At 31.5% G+C, this 23,280-nt stretch overlaps 1 protein-coding gene across 1 annotated transcript; it reads right to left on the bottom strand.

Annotated features, from left to right (window-relative positions):
• Positions 1 to 7,307: 7,307 nt before the first annotated feature.
• Positions 7,308 to 9,266, bottom strand: LOC106454007 (protein IQ-domain 26). The gene is made up of 3 exons (XM_048759119.1): positions 8,572 to 9,266; positions 8,192 to 8,374; positions 7,308 to 8,109 (listed from the first exon to the last, which is right to left on the bottom strand). Exons 1-3 carry the CDS (start codon positions 8,950 to 8,952, stop codon positions 7,591 to 7,593), a joined length of 1,083 nt encoding a protein of 360 aa, XP_048615076.1. The 5' UTR covers positions 8,953 to 9,266; the 3' UTR covers positions 7,308 to 7,590.
• Between the last annotated feature and the right edge of the window lie 14,014 nt (positions 9,267 to 23,280).

The following is a 23,280-nucleotide window of genomic DNA, read 5'->3' as shown; positions in this document are numbered from 1 at the left end:
TTTTTTGTTCAACAGTTTCTATTTTCTTTCATGGACTATATTGGGAAACTGAGACATAGATATGATAGATCGAGTATACTTTAAAGTTTACACACTTTAGTTAACCAATAGTCTTAACATTATCAAGTGATCAGTACTTTTATGAGCTCTTAATGCTCTTAAGACATTACTGGTAGTTTTAGATGTCTCTCAATATTAAATAATAACATATGTAGTATTGAAAAGAAAGAAAGATGACTTTCGAGAAATTATCCATATAACAACGAGATTCTTATAACAATTGTGTTTTTTTTTAACGTCTATTGTGTTTTTATTCTAGTTTAATTTTCATAACTAAAAGATAATTTTAATTTTAAACTAAATTAATATTCTATACATTAAATATTTTGTAAAAATATACCAGTTCTGATGATTTAATATTTTAGCTAACTTGGATCAAAATAATGAAAGCAGCTCATCAATCAATTAAATGCTTTACTGGTAGTATATCTTCAATAATGTTATGTGATCGTTGACAACAACGACAACAACAAGGAAAACAGTGTCATGTGATCAAGGACGAATTTACTTCGACTTTTTTGAAAAGTAAAAGCATATTCGTCAAGAGCCTAAACTAAACTATACTATACTAGTAATTAAGGTTGTATACAAACCTGTGCTCAAAATATAGAGTTTCCTTATATAGGAGATTACACCGTGACAGATAAATGGAAAGATTACAAATCATAATCCAACTAGAAAAATGAAAACATAAAGACATAAGGAAAATGAAAAACTGACCGACTCTCTATTTCTTGGGCCGCTGATGGTATAATCTCTTGGTTATGAGCCATCCACAATCTGGTTCATAACATTCTTCCTTGGATGTCATAACCATTTAGAGCTTGTAATGTGCTTTAATGTTGCCTCATTAAAACTTTAACAGGAAAACTCAATTGGGACAAAACCATGGTGAAGGAAAAAGAGTACAACACACATTACTCCCCCTGATTTGGACAAAACTGAAGGTCCCTTGGACCTCTCCAATTTTCTGCAATTTGTGGATGATGAAGATCTTGGGCAGAATATGCTTCGTCCTCGAACATGATAGTTGGTCCTTCTTTACCATCGGCCATGCCACAATCTGATCGAACATATTGAGTCATCGACCTCAAATACACACACACTAAATCTTGGATGATGTTGCTGTGATATGCGTGTACCACCACGTGTAAAACATAATCTGTCTGAAAAACAAATCAACAAAACCAAATAACTCATCTTTGGGCTCGTTAGTATAAAATAAACCAAAATCAAAGGCTTCTTCATCGTCCTTCTTATGGACCAAACAGATCAGTGTCTAAAACAAGACTTCTGCATCGTCCATCTCATGACTAAATGGACTTCTTTATCGTCCACCTTTGGACTGAATGGATCAGTGACCAAAAGAAGAGATCTCACGCCCATGTACTAGATAATGGGTGAGACTGGTCCATATTAAATATTTTGAGTACCCTTTTCTGTATATACTATTTGATGCACAAGGATTTCATTGTTAATGTACTCAAGCTGTAATCCCAAACAAAACTTTGTTTTCCAAGATCTTTCATCTCAAACTCTTTCTTGAGATATTCAACTGTTTGGGAAATTGTATTCAGAGGTTCCTAGGATATTCAGATCATATACTTTGATGATTATCAATATTGTTCTCGAGAACTTGTTGTTCTTTCAGCTCAATACTCTCTAGTACTTTCATTATCCAGTGGACCATATAAATATGCAGTCACTACATCAATTTGCTGCAAGTCTAATTTTCTCTCTTATATACCCAGACTTATGAGAAATCTAAAAGTAGTTGCATCCACCACATGGGAGTATGTCTCCTCATAATCTATTACTGGTCTTTGTGAGAATCCTTGTGCAACGTCAGCTTTATATCTCACGATTTCTATTCCTCACAAGACCCATTTATATCCACTGGTTTTAACATCATATGGCGTATTAATCATATGGCCAAATACGTCTTTCTTCTTTAAACTATTTAACCCCACATTTCCATTCAATCCAATATGTTCTATGAGTGCGTACTCTTATATTGACGTGGGTTCATGATCCTCGCTTATATTCATAAATTCAAGTGCTACCTTGTATGCAAATAAATCATCTTATGTCGACATTTCTTATTGATTCCATTATGTTCCAGACATTATATAATCGATTGAGATTCATTATTATCAGGACCTTTAATACTTTGCAGCTTGGCATCCCAAGCTACATTGTTTGGCACCTGTACCTTAGAGCCCGCCGGCCTTATCTCCATGTCTGGGATGGTTTCCTTAGTAACCTCAGATTTGGATTTTGATTATCATTCTCTGCACCTTTCTTTTGTTTCCGAGGATTCTTATCTTTTGGAACCTATTGGTCTACCACGTTTCATACGTTGTCTAGACTCTGTAGCAACTTGAATGTGTCTCTTCTTGGACATCAAATTCGTTGGTGCTTTACAACCTGGTTTATATATGACTTAGTCATTCTTTTTCGGGTCAGCAAATATGTCTGCCATTTGATTAGCTAGCTTTGTAAATGTATAATCTTTGGACGTCTATTTCACATTTTTTAGTCCGAGGATCTTGCCAAGACATTGATGGTTGATTTCATTCTATTTCTTTTACCATTCTTTTACCAGCTTTATTATTTTTTATCCTCCTGGTCTTAAAATAATCTGTGTACCTGGCCTCAAATATAATAACACATAGTTGGCTCAAAGTACTTTAGTATTGTGGGAGAATCATATCCAACATATATCTCCATCCTCCTTTTGAGGTCTCATCTTAGTTCTCTGTGGTGGAGCAATTAGTACATAGACAGCACATCCAAATGTCTTATGATGGGGTATGTCTGGCTCTTGACCCGTTAATAATTGTGATAGGGGATATCTATGCTCATTAAATGGCCTGATACGTATTAACTTAGGTGCATGCAAATTTCGTGTGGCCCAAGCTGTAAATGGGAGTTTTGACCTCATAAGTTATGGTCTATCAATCAGCTATTTTAGTTTTAAAAGATTTCGGCCAAGCCGTTTTTGGTATGGACATGTATCACAGAATTGTCCACACTTACCCCAATGGACATACCACAATTATTTAAACGCTTGGGACATGTATTCACCAGTATTATCTAGACATATAGTCTTTATTATGAAAAAGGGGCTCGTAGCCGTTTTACTGTTGATGGCCTAATGAGTTTCTCTTGTGTTCATGCTACACACGTGAGATTCTTTGGGATAACTCTTCTTATGTTTTAATGTGTGCCTTTTGAATATCAACTTTCGCATCATGTTTGGACCAGGATGGCTAATCTGGTCGTGCCATAAAGTGTATATTTTTGCAGGCTTTTAGCCTCTATCATACTGATCTATGCATAGTCTAGGTCAGTAGAGAATGCAGGTATAGTCTTTAGGACTTATTATGGCCTTGGGCGATTTTATACATATATCTAAAGGAACTTTTTGTTTCCTTCGGCCATTGTTTCAATATGGAAACCAGTCATTCTTATATCTTTAAAACTCAATAGGCTGCTCTTGCTCTTAGAGTTGGGTGAATATAAGGCATCATTGATTTCTAGATGCATACCCTTAGGCAATAATATATTAGCCTAGCCATAGTCTTCTTTCAGACTGGCGATACCTGCTTTAGTACTTATATTGGTGTTTTTCAGTGTACTCATATAGAAAAATCATTCATTCATTTAATCTAAGCAGATAATGTAATAGAAATAAATTCAAGGAGATAAAAATCAGAGAAAGCATACAAGCAAAGCAATCACACAAGTTTGATATCGAAATCAGATGATCAACTTGATTCTTTTAGGCAATCATAAGTCTCATATTCTATAAGATCATCTTGATCATGTTCGAAATTATTTTCACTATCTTTATAGACCAAGTGGGTTTCAGGATTCTTCCATTTCAGACTCTCTTTGATAGAGGTCACAAAAATGTTTGGGAGTCCTTCATATCTTCGCCCAATGGTTCCCCATTCCACATCTATAGCACACTGATTTGGTCGAGTTTTGTGGTTTAACGGATATACCACGGCCACTTCCTTGACCATGACTCAAATTGGGTTGATACCCACGGCCTCTGCCATAGTGATTCCCACGGCCAAATGTGTTATAGTGGCCATGGCCACGTCCTTTCCACCCTCCACGGCCATGGCCGTGTGGTCTATCATTCTGGATGTGGTTACCTTTTTTTTTTCTTCTGCGGCCTTATTGGTATCAGGTAATGGGGTTAATCCAGGAGGTCTCAAATCATTGTTTCTCATCAGTAATCCATTATTTTTCCCAGCTATCAATAGACTCATCCATGGACTTATAGTCCTGGATTTTGGGATTCTTCCAATCAAATAGGGCATTTGGTAATAACACCGTTCTTTGGTGATCATATCTCGATTTTTAACTATGTCCAAAGGTCTAGAGGATTCTCTATAGTCAGATACTAATCTTTGAGACTCTTAATAAGATGATGGCTAATAATTAATATTGTCTTGTATCAATCTTTCTTATTTGGCATTATCGCCTTTTGTGATTCATTCACCAAGTCCTTGACTTTAGGATAAACTCAGTATCCAGTGTCCATTTCAAATAATTATCTCCTGAGAGATTTAGGACAACAAAATTCAAGTTGATTTTCGACATCTCAAATCATATATTAATCAATTTTAGATCTCATAAAATATTTAACATACCGCCATAAACAAGACATGTTATCAAGTCAATACATTTCTAATAAGCAAACAAGCCACACGACCAAAGGTGATATAATGCAATAAGGCCACACGTCCAAAGTGATATATGATGCATAATAAGTCACACAGATTGATCAAGCAAGGGTATCGACCAAACAAGCAATTTCTATATGTTTTCATGCGGCCATATGGTTATAATGCAAACCTAGCATACTGATTCTATATGTACAGGAGTGGAATTATGGAACCTCAATTTAAAACAATCAGATCATGCAAAGGTGATAATAATCAGATCATGTGCATAATATAAACATGTTGGTCAGGATGATATATGATGCAAACTAGGCACACGGCCAAGTAGATATGATGCACTCAATCTTAGCAATCAGATTCTATATGTGCAATGGTAATATTAAAACATTCAATCAAGGTTTAAAAATTAATCAATCAGTTTCAGGTATGAGATTTAGCTAGACTAACAATCATATTCAATTAGATTTTATCAAGACTAGCAATTGGATCAATAATCAAAAATAATCAAACGGATTCAAGCATTACACAATTTAGGGTTTCGATCCAAAAATAGGTTTCAATCATGAAAAACCAAAACAATTAGTTTCAAGACTGATTCTATCAATTTTATTAATCAGTTTCAAGGCTGATATTTATCAGTTTCAAAGCTGATATTAGCAAGATGGAATCAAGCAATCTGATTTTAGGAATACGCAAATTACGGTTTAGGGTTTCAATTCGAAATTAGGGTTTTATCAATCAATCAGCTTCTAGAAAATAATCTTAAACCTCAGAACAGTTGATTATATCATGAAACTATCAACCTAGTATAATATGAAACCTCAAAACATTCAGTTCGGATTATGCAATACACGGATTCTATTTTAGGGTTTATCAATTCGAATTAGGGTTTATATTATAACAGATTCTAACATGCAATATTAAACCTCAAATCATTCAATCAGGTTATAAAAACTATCAATCCTAACTCACACGGATTTAAACCTCAAAGAAACATTCAATCAATCAAATAAAACAATCCATGCATACGTAATTTAGGATTTACAGATTTTAGGGTTTCACTTTGAACATTAGTTCATTCGATTCTGGGTTCTTAGAGTTTAGGTATACCTTAAACCTTTGATGGGTTGAATGGACCACCAAGAGAATGAGCTTACGTGGACTGGTACAAAATGGAACCTTACGCGGATTGGTCCAAACTGTTTCCTTGCAGTCCGCGAGCTGAGATCGGGTACAAGTTGAGATCGAAAGTGATTAGGGTTTATCGATAGAGAGAGAGAGAGATCGATGGAGATTCAGATAGAGATCGAAAACTTAGCTTAGGTTGAGCTGATCGGGATCGTTGGTACGCGAGCTGGTACTTGCAGTCAAAGAACTCGTAGATCTGGAACAGTTTGATCACGGACTGGAACAGGCTGATCGTACAATCTGGAATAGTTGAGGCGTACTGAAACTTGCAGAGATCAGTCCACAGATCGATCTTGTTGAGATCAGTGGTCGAATACAGATCAGGGTCATGATCAAAGAGAGGTGATCGATAGAGATTAGGGTTTTAGCAATGGAGAGAGATTTAGGGTTTATGATCGATATTTTACCTTAGGGTTTTAGAGATCAATCGTGTTGATAACGTGTTGTGAAAGTAATGAAAAGTCTATCTTTATTCAAAACATAGAGGTTCCTTATATAGGAGATTACACCGTCACAGATAAATGGAAAGAGTACAAATCATAATCCAATTAGGAAAAGGAAAACATAAAACATAAGGAAAAGGAAAAGCTGGCCGACTCTCTATTTCTTGGGCCGCCGATGGTATAATCTCTTGGTTATGAGTCATCCACAATCTGGTTCATAATAAAACTTTAATTAAAAGGCTATTAGGGAATCTTTTTGGCAGATTACGAGGTAAATGTAGCTCTTACCTGCTTCTTTATCTTGGACATGGTAAACAGAGCTTATTAAAAGCCGTAGAATATTTTTTTTCTTTTTGGGGTTTCAGAAGAGCGAATATGATGACGTAAACACGTATCGGTCTCCGCCAATCATATTCCCTGGTGGTTTTAATAATGATTAGATACAGAAACATTACAAAAGATTTTGAAAATTTCGTTGCAAACGTCATATCGTACTTGTCTGACGCTACATGGATACTGAATTCATTGCAAATTTCAACCTCATTTCGTCATCATAGTTAGTTGATAATAATATCTTCTCGATCACTCCTATCTTTGAAATTTCAAATTTCTCCTAAACAGATAACCACAAGTTCAATTAACCTTGAGTACTCAAAAAGTAGTTCAATTAACCAAGAAAAAAAAGTTCAGTAGACCTTTTAATATACTATATTTTATAAGATATCTTAACTTCATACTGTTTGTTGTACATGAATTGAAACAGCTTATTTTTCTAACATGTAACCTTAACTAATTCATCATAAAAAAAACACATTTCAACATGAAAGAGGTCGTGTGTAGTAATGGTAACTAGTAATTGTCTAGTAGTAATTAACTAGAAACATCATTAGAGAAAACATCTATAAGCAAATTTGACAATTTAAAAACTCGCTTGGAGTGGTCAAAGTGACTTTTTGAAATTTAGAAACAAATTTTAACATTTTTTCCAAACCAAACATTTACAAAATAAGAGCCCGAAGATAAAGGGGGAAAATAAAAGACCCAAAGTAGTAGTCCTTGACGAAAAGTCAAATCTATGACGTACTCTTCTCAAGGACGAAAAATAGAAACGTTTCTTTCTAATTATAGAATCTAAAACCAGCCGGTTCTTGAGGAAACTGACGATCATAATTACAAGAAGAACGTTTCTCTTGTTGCTGTTACAGTAACGGCGGTTGCGGTTGTACCATCCTCACGCCGCTAACGCTACTCCTAGCCGCCATAATCTCATCAAGCGACAACCTCTTCCTATCAGGACGCTGTCTCGGCGCACTATGCGAACGTGCCTTCGCTCTAAACGACAGCGTATTAGCCATATAGCTAGGTGTCATCAAACCAGGATAACTCGGCTTATAACAAGCGTCTCTGCAAACGCTTTTTGCCGGCGAAGGCGGTGTGTAGTAATAATTATTATTCATTGCCGCCGATGAAGAGAATCTTGGCGTGTTTTGAGCTGTGGGAAATTTACATTTCTCTCCACGAAAACTCCATTCGAAATCTTCATCTCCACATTCGGATACAGCAACATTCATTCTCCTCGATCTTGACTTAGTCTTGTAAGTGTCAATCTCAACAATCTTGGGACTGGTCTCATCATAAATGTTGTTGTTGATATGTTTCTCGACAGAGATTGACATTCTCTTGCTATGGATCTCGCTTCTTGAATCATCAAACCTCTCCTATAATATATCAAAAACATAAGTTTAGACCATAGAGATTACTGCTAGGACAGAGAAATAATAAATATATGGTTCTTCTTACAAGAGAATGTCGAGGGTGGAACATGTGGTTACGGTTTATGCGTTGAGACCGAGCGTTCGTTTGTGCTCTGATGAGAGCTTGCATGCTATGAAGCGTTTCGGCTGCGCGTTTGCGAACTAAGTATCCTCTCACTAGAGCTTGTAGCTTCACTAGACCTTTCAAAGCTCTTAACGCTTTCCTCGCCTAGAAAAAGATTCAAATTAATATTAAAAAAATTGAGAAAAAAAACATAATAATATTGTAACTAGCACAGACGTGTACTGTTTCATTAAGGAAGATGTGTAAGAAGCAAGCAATGTACAGACATGCTTTACTTTACAAATCCGAATCTAGAACGTTAGCCACATGGCAAAAGGTTTTGGAGATATTTAAGAATTTACCAAATAGCCCTTGAAGACACTTTGAATCTTCACAGCGGCCCACCGCTCCATTGTGATCCCGTAAACTACGTTCCCACCGGAATATCCTCCGGTTTTCGCGTTACTTGTTAGCCTGACCACCGCGACGGCAGCTTGAGCCGCTGCAACTGCTGCGTCTGCGGCTGCGGCAGTGGCGGCAGCAACCGCAATGGCGTGTTTGTTCTGTTCTTTGTCTGTTTCCGCCAAGTATGTTCTGAGCCAGAGGTTGTCTGCTTGGAGAACTTTCCGGTGGATGAGAGACTCACCGGCTTCTCCTCCTCCGTCGCCGGAAACTCGGTACTCTTTCTCTTTGCTCTTCTTCATACCGAAAATGCCCTTGAACCATCTCGCTGCTCTACCCATCTTTGCTTCAGTTCAAGTTTTCAAGAACGGTCAAAGATGTCTCCTCCACGCTTTAAAGAGAAGAAATAATCAGAGATGACAAATCACAAATACCAAGACGAACTTTTCGTATGCAAGAAATGGAGAGGAAAACAAAAGTTATGGCACTGAAACTGAAGACACAAGTATGATATGTTTAGTGAAAGAACCCCTTTAAACAAAAGAGGAGATAAGAACTTCAGTGAGAGAGAGGGGGAGCGATGGAAATAGATTCTTGAAAATATAAAGATCAGGTTCACATTCTTATATATATGTATTATTTGAATTTAAACTCGAGCAATGACAAATTGGTTAACTAAAAATAACTATTTCTGTACATTTGTTATGGAGAATTTTTGTTTTAAAATGCACCGATCGGTAAAGAGCTAGCTAACCTTTTGTTTATTTATTACTATATAATACGATCTAGCTTTGGATATAAGTTAACTTATTTTGATTCAAAACATTAACAAAGTATTACTCCATCCGTTCCAAAAAGTAAGATTTTTTAGATTTTTTTTTGTTCCACAAAGATAGATTTTCTATATTGTTAAAGTATTTTTTATATATTTTTGAAAAACATTAATTGAAAATATTTGAATTGATTAAATTTTATTGATGTAAAGTTATTGGAAAGTGTATAATAAAATAAAAAATAAATTAAATTATAAATATTTATTAAATTCTTAATAATTGTACATACTCTAAAAAATTTTACTTTCGGAAATAGAAGAGTAAAACTTAATCAAATATATAATGTCTTACCTTTAAATTTATTGGTTGGTAAGAAATAAATACTCTGGACCAGAAAAGTAGAAGAAAATTTTATTTTTCTAGTTTGTTGTTGTAAGACAAACTGTTACTTCATTTGACAATACCTTGAACTCAGTTTCAATGAGCAGACAACAACTGTAATCATCCTTTCTGAAAACGCGAAAAGTAGGAATCATTACTCAGGATTTTTTGTTTTTTTTTTAGCTACCCATAATTTTTTAATTTTTACAAAATTACTCAGAAATTTTAAAACGATCTTTTTTTATGTCATCGAAAACTACCCATAAAGAGCATTAAAAAAATATGGATTTAATAATATTTTTACACAGTGTGGGCAGTGAATAATTTTTGTTTGAAAAGGATAGAAAAAAAGAAATATGATACTACTATATAAGTAATAAAGAAAATAATCTGACACAACCTCGTGAAGAACTGAATTACAAGACAAATGATGTCATGGGGAGACAAAAGATGGAGCGCTCTAATTATTTTTACTAATCGATTTATTTGAATTATTTAAAATGAGCAAAAACAGAAAGAAATACAGAAAATCAAACACAACGGACCACGGATCTGCAGAGAAACTAGGCCTGGGATTTTTATCCATAACCGAATACCCGAACCGGAACCGATCCGAAATGGACCGGTTCGGTTCGGTTTCGGTTCTAGGCAATTTATCTGATGGGTATTAGTGTTAATTATCCATGGATATCGGTTCGGTTCCGGTTTTTACCCGAAACCGAACGGGTACCCGTTTAACCCGAATTCTATGCTTAAAAAACATAGATTTGTATCTTTCGAGGGTTGAACCCGGGTTGGATAGGCAAAGCAACAACTGCAATACCACTAGACTAGTTCAACTTCGTTGTATTTAATACATATTACTAATATATATACGATTTCTATTAACTTTTTTTTTTTAAAATAAAATAAATAAATAAAAAACTGGTATATAATTATTTTATTTTGTAAATATTTATATAATTCACATAAGAAGTGGGTACCCGGAACCGACCCGAAACCGGTAGTACCCGATCCGAAACCCGAACCGAAATTTACTAAGTACCCATTGGGTATAGAATTCATTTATCCGAAAAACCCGGACCCGATCGGATCTTATCCGAACCCGAACCGAATATCCGAAGTCCCAGCTCTAAGAGAAACGATGAAGACGAACAGAGGAAAGTATGATTTTATATTATTTTTTAAATTAAAACTGAAAATAAACACACCTTCAAAGATTCAAAAGTGGTGTGTCTGCCTTCAACATTTTGCCATACTAGTTAATTTATGGAGCATTGTGTTCTTACTCGATTTTAGAGATACCCTTCTCGTAATTCCCATTTTTAGTTAATTTAATTACCATTTTCCCTTCCTGAACCCATAATCCCATTTAGGCATTTATTTTTAAATGCCTACTAAAATATACTCCTTTTACTCAAGTTAAAAGATCTAATGAATTTTGAAACATAACCTAATCAATCAGGTTGGCGTTCGGATACCCGTTCGGGTTTGGATCGGGTATTTTAGATTTTCGGGTATTTCGGTATACAGATATAAAACATGTTTGGTATTTTTACATTTCGGGTCGGGTTCGAATATTTTAAGTTCGGGTTCAATTATTTCGGATCGGGTTCAGATATTTAGATTTTGAAAAGAAAAAAGCAATTTCTTCATTTTTAAGTTTTTTGTAATTAAAATATATACTTTTAACTTGACTGGTTTTCTAATTTTTAATAGATTAAACTATTAATAGGTTTAAACATAAAATTTAAAAATAGAAAGACACTAATTTATGTGTTATTTTAAAATTTTGGATGTAACTTTTGTTAAACAAGAATTTGATATGTATTTTAAGTGAGTATCAAATGATTTTGTCCATAATTATATATATATTATATGATTTTGAGTCATGTGCAACATCAATATAATATTTTGAATAAAATTAGAGAAGTAAACTAGAAATATATAGTCAAGTATTTATATGTTCGGTTATTTTCGGACATTCATTTGGATTTGGATATTACCTGTTCGGGTTCAGATATCCAATCTCTCCTAATTTAATACCCATTCGGATATTTTACTATTTCTGTTCAGATTTCAGGTTGGATTCGGATACGTGTTCAGATATCGGGTAAAATATTTTGTATGAAGCATGCATTTAAGCTAATTGCATTGATTATAGAATCATACTATTGACTTGTTGCTAAATCAAGTCTGGTATAAGAGTTTATGATTTGACGATTTGTAGTTCCAAAATATTTATTGATAGTAATTCAAAACCAATCTGTAAATATAGTCGTGGTTGACGATCGTTGACCAAGACATTTACATTATTATGGCTAAGGATTACGATGAAGTGTGGCTTACAAAAAGTTGAAACTTTATGACAATGATGAGTTTATGTTACCAATCAAAGAAGGTAGTCGCATTAGGTTTGTCTACCTCGTGAATGAAATTAAGGAACCCCCTTGAGGATATCTACCTCAAAAAAACCGAACTGAACCGAGTCAAACCGAACCAACCGAACCAAAATTGATTCAAACCGAACCAAAGTCTATTTCAAACCATTCGGTTGAAGATTTTCCCAATCCGAATGGTTCGGTTCAGTTCTAAACCGAATCAAAAACCGATGTGTTTTGTAATTATTTAAATTAAAAATATTAGTAATACCAATATACTAAAATTCTAATAATACACCACATATTTTCCATTTTCTATTCATTAACGTATATTCTTCTAACCTAATATGTAATCATCAAAATATTTAACTTAAAAAACATAGAAAAATATATATTTCTCAATTCTTATATATATGTAAACCTAAAACCTAAAACCTAAAGCAAATTTTATTGAAAACAAAAATTATTTTCTAGCGTCTCTTTCCTCTATGTCTCCTGCATATTTTTCTTACATCCAGATCTTTTTTGTGATGTCAATTCTAATAAATTCAGGTGAGATTTTTAATATCAAGTTCTAAAAATTTGTTACGATATACTTATACAACAATAAAGTAAATCGATCCAAAAAATAAACCGAACCGAATATAAACCGAACTGAACACAAACCGAACCAAACTAATTATGGTTTACTTCAGTTGGAAAAATATTAGAACCAAACTGACCAACCCGAACCGAACCGAGAAAATAACCGAAGTGCCCACCCCTACTGAAAATATCTAAAAGTACATTTATATTTATGTGTATGTTATAGTATTATATATATGTAATTGCAGGATTTTAAGTTTTACTAAAACGTAACCCAAAATATCTGAAGCTCTAACTGTGAAATAGTGTCGTTTTAACGTTCTTCTTTGTACTCTTAATGTGGTTTATTTGGTTTTGGGTATAGATTCTAGAATCTAGAGTCGTTATGGGAGTGTTCCAAAAAAAAAAAAAAAAAGAGTCGTTATGGGAGTTTCACGGTAGCGGAATGCGTACATTCATAAAAAACTGATCAATAACTTTTTTATACTAATTGATTTTCCATTTAAAAGACCCATAAATGAGAAATTACAAGGCAATTACAGATCCAATCAAATAAAATTGGTAATTATGAGCATGTGTTTAGAGTCCGAAAGACTTCGTAGACAAGTCGCTGAAACAACTTAGGATCTGACATCTTCTTCACCACGCAACTTGGTTAATCTGGATCGGAAGTTGAAAGCATTATGTTTCTCATCGACAAGTAATTGCACCGCACATTAATGTCGAAATGGATTCATCAAGGAACAAGGAAACCGAACCTGAGATTACCAAATCTTTGACGAGAAGACAGTTGAGATGGGAAACTGATCAATAACTTCAATTAACGGGACAAACATAAAAAAAAAAAATCAAGAGATTCTTTTTCATCCAAAATAAACAATGCATGGCTGCAAAAGTGAAGAGCTAGATTTGTGACAAGACCATTTTTAAGTTGGATCCAAATAGGTGATATTTAGACTTGATATTTTCAAATAACTCTTTCGGGAGTTTAGTTGGTGGACGATATACCATGCTTTGACGATTTGTTAATCAGTATATACATATAAGAGTTGTTATTTGCAAACATCATAACTTTTTGTTAATATATATCTCTTGTATATGTTGTATTTGATCAATGATAATTTTTAAAATATATAATATAATGTTTTGTAATCATGCTGCATATGTGTCATTTTACACGATTTCAAATTTGACAGAATATATGTCGAGAAATAGGAAATATATATACATATATATATCGTTTTAGTTCATGACAATTTGTGAAAAAGGATATTGGAAACAATTTAGTCTGTGAAACAATAAATAATTTAACTACTCATATTTTAAAATATTTTTAAAACTATTATGATGAGCAATATATTAAAAATTATATAAAACTAGAATAATAAATACTACTTTTATGTTGTGAAAATTGCAATATAATTGATATTTAGATCACGAGGATAATAACATATTGGGATATTCACCTTGCGTACTAGGTTGTGCGAATGCCCCACCGATATTTTCTTAAATGTCACAGTTTCATCCTTCCTAATTCCTGAAGTACAAAATAAATGAACTAAATAAATATCATAAGCATTACTAGAACCATTATCGGTGAGCAAGGGTGAACCTCCATGCTTAAGCCATTAGGGCAACTAAATAAATATCATAAGTGTCTTAAAAAGAGGATATCACTATGTTTATTTTAATTTTTTTATGCAGATTATTTATGTGATTAAAAGTTAATGTTTCTTAAATACTTAAACCAATTATACTAAAACAGCTGGCAAATAAATGGTTTGATCGGTTCTTAATCTCTGCTCCACAAGATACTTGCTCCTTCTCTCTCCTATTATCATAATTTATTTGATTTATTTTTTTTATCTAAGAACTCCCTTAAACACTACCGTTGGAGCTACTCTTAGGTTGTCCAACCAAAGCCCAACAAAACGTTTTTTTGATAGATGAGTCCCATCTGATGGGACGGACCTACTTACATGATATATTTAAATTAGAAATGTTTGAGTGCGTTTACCATTAGTTTCACACATTACATAATCATGTTAATTTCCTTCATTGGGATGCGGTAAAAGGAAAAATAAGTAAGTTCCTAACTGGTTCGAGCTCTTTTTTCTGGATTGTGTCTCAGTCTCTCAGAGCTTTTTTTTTTTGTGCAAACCGACTCGACGATGCGAATATGCTTCATTTTATATACAAGACGTTAGTTTAGGTTTTCCTATATCTTTTTTTCTTTTCTAAGTACCATGATCAGGCTTTGGAACGAAGCTCGTACCTCCTCCAAACTGTAACTACCATCATTAGATAATGTGACTTTTAAATTTTGTAGTTTTTTTTTGCAGTTGAGTGATCGTTAGAAACCAACATTTGAAATCAGTCATCTATCATCTCTAAATGAACGCAATATAAATTCAATCTTCTCTTCTCACTCGCATCACTGACAAATCTATTCGAAATTGCATATTGGAACAACTTCTTCGCTATACGTTGTTCAGCTCAATAACATTCACCTAATCTAGCATCCGATCTTTTTTATTTCTTTACAAAATCTTGTTTCATTGTTTTTGCTAGTTGTAAACAACTTTTTTTTGTTAATCAACAATTTCTTTAAAATACACACGTTCAAAGTCGAACATGCATGATAAATCAATCCAAGTTACCAGCAGAGGTAATAATGAACAACTAACCAATACCCTTGTCTGAAACACTGCATTACAACATGGGTTGAATTGGATCGTTCTGAACATTAATGTTGCAAATTCATATTAATAGACGTGAGCTTCAAGCTCCATATTTATGCCAATATATACTTTACAAGAACCTCTCTATATCAACATCCTAGTTAACAAGAAAATACTTGAAAATTTACTTTATATATAAATATTTACCTTTTGTTTTAATTTCTTTCTTTTGCCTGACTTAACCCTGTGTGCCATAGGACCCCTTTTATGACATTGGCACTCTTTTAAGTTATCTTTTTCAGGCCATCTTTCAAGAACCTCTGCTTCTGCTGCTTCTTCCTCTTCCTTACCAAATCCAATACATTCACTTTGTCTCTTGCTTCGTTCTAAAGAAACAACAACAAGAAGGCATAGGTTTTGCTCATAAACTTCCCTAGCTCTTGATCGCTTAGATTTACAACACTATCCATCGTTAACCATATTTCTACTTATAAATATATATACAGATACATAAAGAAGGAGCATAGAGAAAAATTATTAATGTTTTAACTGATGAAGGGAATACGTCTTAACCTATAATATGCCAAATGATGTTTCTAGAAGCACTCGATTGCTTGGAGACCATTTTTCATATAACTCAATGATTAGACGTATACAATATGAGCACACACAAGCAATCCGATAGGTCCATCACAACGCGAAAGAGTTATCTTTTACTCTCTTTCTCCGTATAATTTTTGCAGTTTACGTATTTACACATTAGGGTTTAGTTTAGGCCAATATCGAAGTTCTTTTAATATATTCACTTCTAGAAACAAAGAAAATATATATGTTTCTGATTTGTTTCATTTGACTCGTGAGTGTCAAGAAGAACACTTCTCATTGTCTTATTGATTATAGCATTAATAGTGGTAAATGGCCGTCGTTGGCCGTGGATCTCGAGCAAAGCAAGGATGGGAATCTTTCGGGTTTCTCTGAGCTTTAGATTTTTTTCCCTTCCATTATATTTTTGTTTTTCTTTCCTAGTATCTGCAGTGGTATCTTCCATTATATTTTTGTTTTTCTTTAAAATTACAAAATATTAACAGTTAATTACTCATTACTTTTATTTGATTTTTAATCTCAAAACCGTTAAAAACTTTACATGTGGAATGAAGTCTCTTCAACTTTGTTTGTTCATCTCTTTGTAAAGAAACGATTAGCAATATTTGTAGACTCTCTGTCTTCTTTTTCCAATTTTTCTATTATATTAATCTAGAGAATATGGTGGAGAAACCACCAATGCGGATGCCTTTAGCGATAAGCTTAATCTATTTTCAAGCATCACTGTTTCCAACCAGAGATTTATGTTCGGGTTCTCTTTTTGGGATGTTTAAAATTAATACATAATTAAAATGAATATTAATAGTGGTATGTTTCACACATTTTAATAAAAATTATATTCCAATCGAACAAAATTACAAAAGATTTTCGAATAGTAAAATCAAGAAATACTGTCTATACTCCCTTGTTGGAAGACTGATCTCCGTGTCTGTGTTTTTTTTGTTTTGGCTTTTTGCTGTTGTATGATTTTGTATTGTCCAAAGATGTAAGATAAATATATCAACCTTTTCATACAACGACCGTGTCATATGCAATAAATAATATTCTATCCAATTTTATTCACATTCTAGGTTTTCTAATTTGGATTGTTTACTATCCAGAGAAATCGTCGTTTCCATTGATTTTTTTTCACACATACTTGCATCATTCCGCTGCGTTTTTCGTATACACGTTTTTAGAAGGAAAAAAAAAAGATTTGACACTATAGTATAAAGGGGTAGCTAGTTAAGTGGGATAGACACTGGTAAGGATTCAACCTTCAGTTTCATTATTAATGAGAAACAAATAATACATATTCAACAGTTATGGGCGCCTCCACTTGGTGAATTCTTTATATATTGGAGAATCTTGTCTCCTAGTCACAAAACCCATGATCACTGCCTTTGAGTTCCCATTCTTAATACTCTCTTGTTTTTTTTTTGCTAAAATTAATACTCTCTTGTTTCATGTTGTTTTAACTAACTAATATTATATAATCGCGAGAAAAAAATCAAAACTATATAATGCCAAATTTTATACATCAATCCATCTGACCAATATCGACGACAAAGTTAATAATTAATTGGGATCATGATGTATATTGAAACGTTTGTTGCGCTTATAGTCAGAGAGATGGTGCAAAAAAGATGTTGCATTATTGTAGATGAAATACATCGAAGAAATCTTTTACCGCTTTTCTCAAATGTGGGTCAAATCTTCCTACTGTCTTTCAAAATATATTCGTTAGTGTTCTCTATGTTTAAAGATTATGTCGGAGAAAGTTTCCGTTGCACTTTTTCAAAAAAAAAAAAAAAAAGTTTCCATTGTATATGCAGCGTTTTAGGTGTTACAGATAGGAGATGCATTAATATTTTATAAACATTGTAAAATAATGATTTTCTATATGCTACCAACTTGCCTAGTGGTTCAACTTTCCCCTTATAGATTTTAATTTTTGACTAAGAGAATCACAGAAGAGACTATTCATTGATGCCAAAAAAAAAAAAAAAGATTCAGGTAATTTAAGCGCGGGTTTGTTTTTTTCATTTATTGATCGAAAGATTTACAAACTACCATTATTTTTGTTTCGAACCATAACAATTTAGTTTTTAGGTTTTTATCATTTGTTTTTTTTCTTTACAAAATATGGTATTTGTTCGAAATATGGTAGTTGTTCTATAATAATGTTTGAGTTTTAAGATTTGTTTTCATATCCGACCTAGATTCATGGTTTAACCTATAGACCCGATACATTGTATATAATCCAGTTCATATTTAATGAAAAAATCGCTAATTAAAAATCCGATATAACCCGGTAAAAACCCAAAAACTCACTATTAACCTTCAATCTGATACCATTGATCCGATAAAACACAAAATATTTGATAGTATTTTTTAAAAAAAATTGATTAAATTACTCATATATTTTTTAATATTATATAAATTAGTGATTCCTTAGAATTTGATGAAATTTTATTATATTATCTAAATAAAAAAATGATAATATATTAGGATGACTAGAGCTAATATATTAGGATGACTCAAAACATATTAAAATGATAACGCAAAATTTTAGGATGACTCAAAACATATTAACAAATGAAAAGAAAATATTAACCAACTGTTATAATTTAATTTTTTTTGTAAATTTATATATATTCATGAGACTGTAGAACATTATCGTTATATTAATTTACGTAATTTGGAATCAGACACTTTAGTTTATTTTATATTTCATTCTAAGCACAATATATCTTAATTTATATATAATCTTCCTCAAAATATATCTACATATCTAAAACAACAACCAATGTAAATGAAAATAAGAAACTTAATCATAATTTTAATATATTTAAAATAAAAGAAAATATTATAGTTGAATTCAGTATTCTATAGTTTGTTAAAAATGTCATTTAGTATTGCAGAAAGATTAATGTATTAAGATAAGCTAACACATAGCCTAATTGAAGTAACTCACTATTAACCTTCAATCTGATACCATTGATCCGATAAAACACAAAATATTTGATAGTATGTTTTTAAATTTTTTTATTAAATTACTCATATATTTTTTAATATTACATAAATTAGTGATTCCTTAGAATTTGATGAAATTTTATTATATTATCCAAATAAAAAAATGATAATATAAAAAAACTTATTGATATGACAATATTAGTTTATTTTCGTTATTAATAACCTATTATAAGTTTGTGTTTTTATTTTATATTTAAAATTTTTATTTTAATATAATTTTAAAAATATTCTTGAACACTCGTAATTGTCATATCAATATTATGTATAAAATGACATTATACATGAAAAATGATATTCAAATATGTATATGATATATGGTGTAGGATATATGATTTGGTTTGTATTGACAATCTGTATAATATTCAAATGATCTATTTTGAATATTGATACATATATTTAAGAAAATGATATTTTCATGTTTGTTAATTTATTTAGAGTTCATAATATATTTATACTTATATTAAATTTAAAGTTAGTATATCTTTTAAATATATATAGGTCCATTATTTATAGATCAATTTAGGTATATTTTTAGGCCCAAAACCAAAAGACTTAAATACCGATTTTATTCATCATTTATAAAAATAAGAGTAATTTTGAGAGAACTATAATTTTTGTCGAGCGAATGATTACTAAAGATTTGGTTTAAAAAATTTAAATGAGTGTGTGTTCAAAAAAAAAAAAAAAAAAAAATTTAAATGAGTGTGTGGTTGGTTTGGTGAGTGTGCCGACCATTTAAAAGTGAAACGGCACACAGTCTGACAAAGAAACTCCAAAACGATACTCATTACATGCCTGTCGACACACACACACACACATTAAAGAGATTCAGTGATGAAACTAAACCAATAGTACTGAACCAATTATTTGACTACTATTATCAACAATCTAAAATCTGGAGACTATAGACCATTTAATAAGAGTTTATATAATTTATTTTTTTGCAAATTTGAGAGCCTATATAATGTAATTACAAAAAAAATCGGGAGTCATAAGCCAATACTTCATTACCATATACACATGATTGGTCTTAGTTACCACTCTACATGGTTAAGATCCGCATTTTTCGCCGAATAAACATTATATATAACCATTAAATATATTTCTATAAAAAATGCTAAAGTATTTTGTTCAATTATATATAACTAACTCATAAAAATAAAGAAATTGATAAAACATTTACATTCTTTCTCTAATTCTACAATAACTCATTATTTGTAATATCATTTGTGTTATTTGGTAATTTGTATTAATTAGTTCTAGAGTTACTTTTTTATTTTTAGATATGATTAAAATAATAACTAATAAATGTTAACAACCAATCAAATTATAATTATTTTTTAAAACTTAACCTATTAGGGTATGACTGGTTCAAATGCAGTGATTGCGGTTGCGGGAGTTTGCGGATGCGAGTGGTTACGGTTTCTAGCGGTTTTAAGAGATTTGTACGACTGGTTCTGCGCTTAGAATTGATGCGTTTGTGGGATACTTATAACTGGTTAACTACCAGATACGGTAGCGGTTAAATAATAAATTAACAATAATTACATTTTATTTAATTATAAAATATCAAAAATCATAATATTATAATAAATATGAAAATTATATTTAGAAAGTTATAGTTTTATTTTTTTTTTAATTATAGAAAATATTTTTATTTTAAAATATTATAATAGTAATTAAAATATAATAGATATATTTTAGTATTTTTATAATTCCAATTTTAAATTTTTATTGAATATTTTATTTTTGTATTTATATGTTTTTTTTAAAAGAAAAAAAATTATCCTTCCGCAACCGCAAACGCTAGCTGGAACCAACTTTTGATTTTAAGAGATTCGGAACGGTTTGAAGCGATTTGTAGCGGTTTGTATGATTGTTTCGAAACGCTGTCAACCGCTACCAACCGCAAAATCTGCGTTTGCGGGTGATAGCAGGAAAACCAGTCAGTCCCTTAACGACACATAATCAAAAGCCAATTAAGTGGTTTCTCAATTATTATATAGTAGGATTTATCTCTTTAAAACTAATGATAAATTTGGTTAAGGTAAACATAAAAACATTTATTAGGAAAATTGTAGTTTAAGAAATTTTTCTCATATTTTTTTCCAAATCACACTTTCTCACTCATTTTTTAATTTAATGTTAAACATAAAACTTAAATGGGTTAAGCAAACAAATTTTTCCTTAAATTATCTCTGATCCTCACACTATTTTATCAAACATTAACTCATTCAACCAAATGTTTTTAATTAAAACTAATCATAGTTTACATATCTTTTAAAATTATTGTTTTAATTTATTTTAAATTAAATTAAAACATAGCTATATTAATTAAATCTGATTAACTAATAAGAAAAAATAATATTTCAACTTTTAAATAACCAAATGTCGTTATTTTAGACATATATACTTAATATTAATGTAAGATCCAATATTATATGAAATAAACTGTTTTTATATTAATAGATGAATTAAATAAACTTTTTCTTGATTAATATACGTTTAAATAACTTACCATATAATTTTTATGTTTTAAAATATAAAAATATTTTAATCATTTCTAACAGTGATAACGCATATATGATATCACATTGTCATTGGAAAATGACTAGAATTTTTTAGAATTATATATTTGACTGTTTTGCATTCATTTGAGACATTTTTATACTATATATATAGTGAATGAGTGAATTTAATTAATATTATTAAGTTTAGATTAATTAGTTTTCTAAAATCTATGATCTATTCTATTCACTACTAATGTAAACATAATAAAAACTGTTTTTATAATTGTTTCTATAGTATCATATATATTTATATGTATCTTATCAATTTATATAATATAATCTAGATATTTAATTATTTCTATAAACAAATTATGTTAATTCATCTATATTTAAGAAGCTTAATTGTATGTTTGGAAATATAGATTAGATTAGATAATTCTATGAATAGTTTTATTTTAAAAACTTTAATTAAATAAATGAAAAATGAAAAATCATCAACAAATCAAATTATAACAATTAATTGTAGAGCTCTTCTAAGAGCGACACGTCAGTCCAAATCACTAAACTGACTTTTCAATTAATATATAGGAAGATAAAAATATCATATCAGTATTGTATTTAGAGATATGCGTAAACATGGTGGTTTTAGGGTTTTTAATATTGATTCACACAAATCACTAAAAGCCTTAAAAACGATATAATCCTTAATTCGTTTCTGTTTTGTTTAACGTTCTAAAAGTACTTCCGGAGTTTCTGTTTTGTTTAGCGTTCTAAAACGACATAACATGTGTTTTAAGTTCGATTTCTTCGCTTCTTTTCGTAGCATCACAATCATGGACATATTATCAAATGACCAATTCCTTTATTTGAATAGAGTAATAAGTCCATAATTGCTTTGAGTTAGGCATGTCTCAACGAAAATGACTATTCTAGTTCAATGTTTCTATCATATTTGGTTTTCATTTCCCCCAAAATCCCCCAACCACAAATTCTAACTCAACCACGAAAACGACTGCTCTAATTGGGGTCATCTCCTTGACCTTTAAATTTTGCGTATGTTAAATTAGAAAATTAAATTCTATATAGGTCCTCAACCCGATGAAAAGAAGAAAACAACTCTTGCTAATTTGGATAGTTTTTGGTGGGTTTCAATGTGTACATGCTCCTGCATATGGTTAATGTTAAGCTAGATGAGCTTTTAACCTAAAATTAATTGGTGATAAATGTAGTGATTTATCTATTTTTTATATTACTAAAGATCTTTTAATACGGTCCCTCGAGATGATGGTTCTTTGAGCGTCAATCTCAGAATGCTCGGGCAAGGATCGATGGGCCAACTTTGGACCAAATCGATGTAGATCAGGTTGGACTGCATAGATCAGGCTATGATACTATGTTAAGTTAGATGTGCTTCTAACCTAAAACCAATTGGTGATAAATAGAGTGGTTTATCTATCTTATATATTACTAAAAATCTCTTCTAACTATCGATGTGAGACACTCTTGTATCTAATAGTTAAACATCATAGACACGGCGAGATATTCGAATACTTTTTGCTACTAAAAGATTAGAAGGTTTTCTACTACTCTGTTATAAGTAACTTGGTTGTGCTCAAAGTTCTATCTCGAAATCGAAGCTGTACTTAATTTGAGATGATTCCTACGTCGGCCAGTTTTTTACTTAAACGTTCTGTAAAATAGTTAAACGAAAACAATATGCTAAATTAAACAATTTCCCTT

The sequence above is a fragment of the Brassica napus genome, chromosome C5 (genome assembly GCF_020379485.1).
Source record: "Brassica napus cultivar Da-Ae chromosome C5, Da-Ae, whole genome shotgun sequence".
NCBI lineage: Eukaryota > Viridiplantae > Streptophyta > Magnoliopsida > Brassicales > Brassicaceae > Brassica > Brassica napus.
This window is presented reverse-complemented; position numbering and strand designations above follow the sequence as displayed.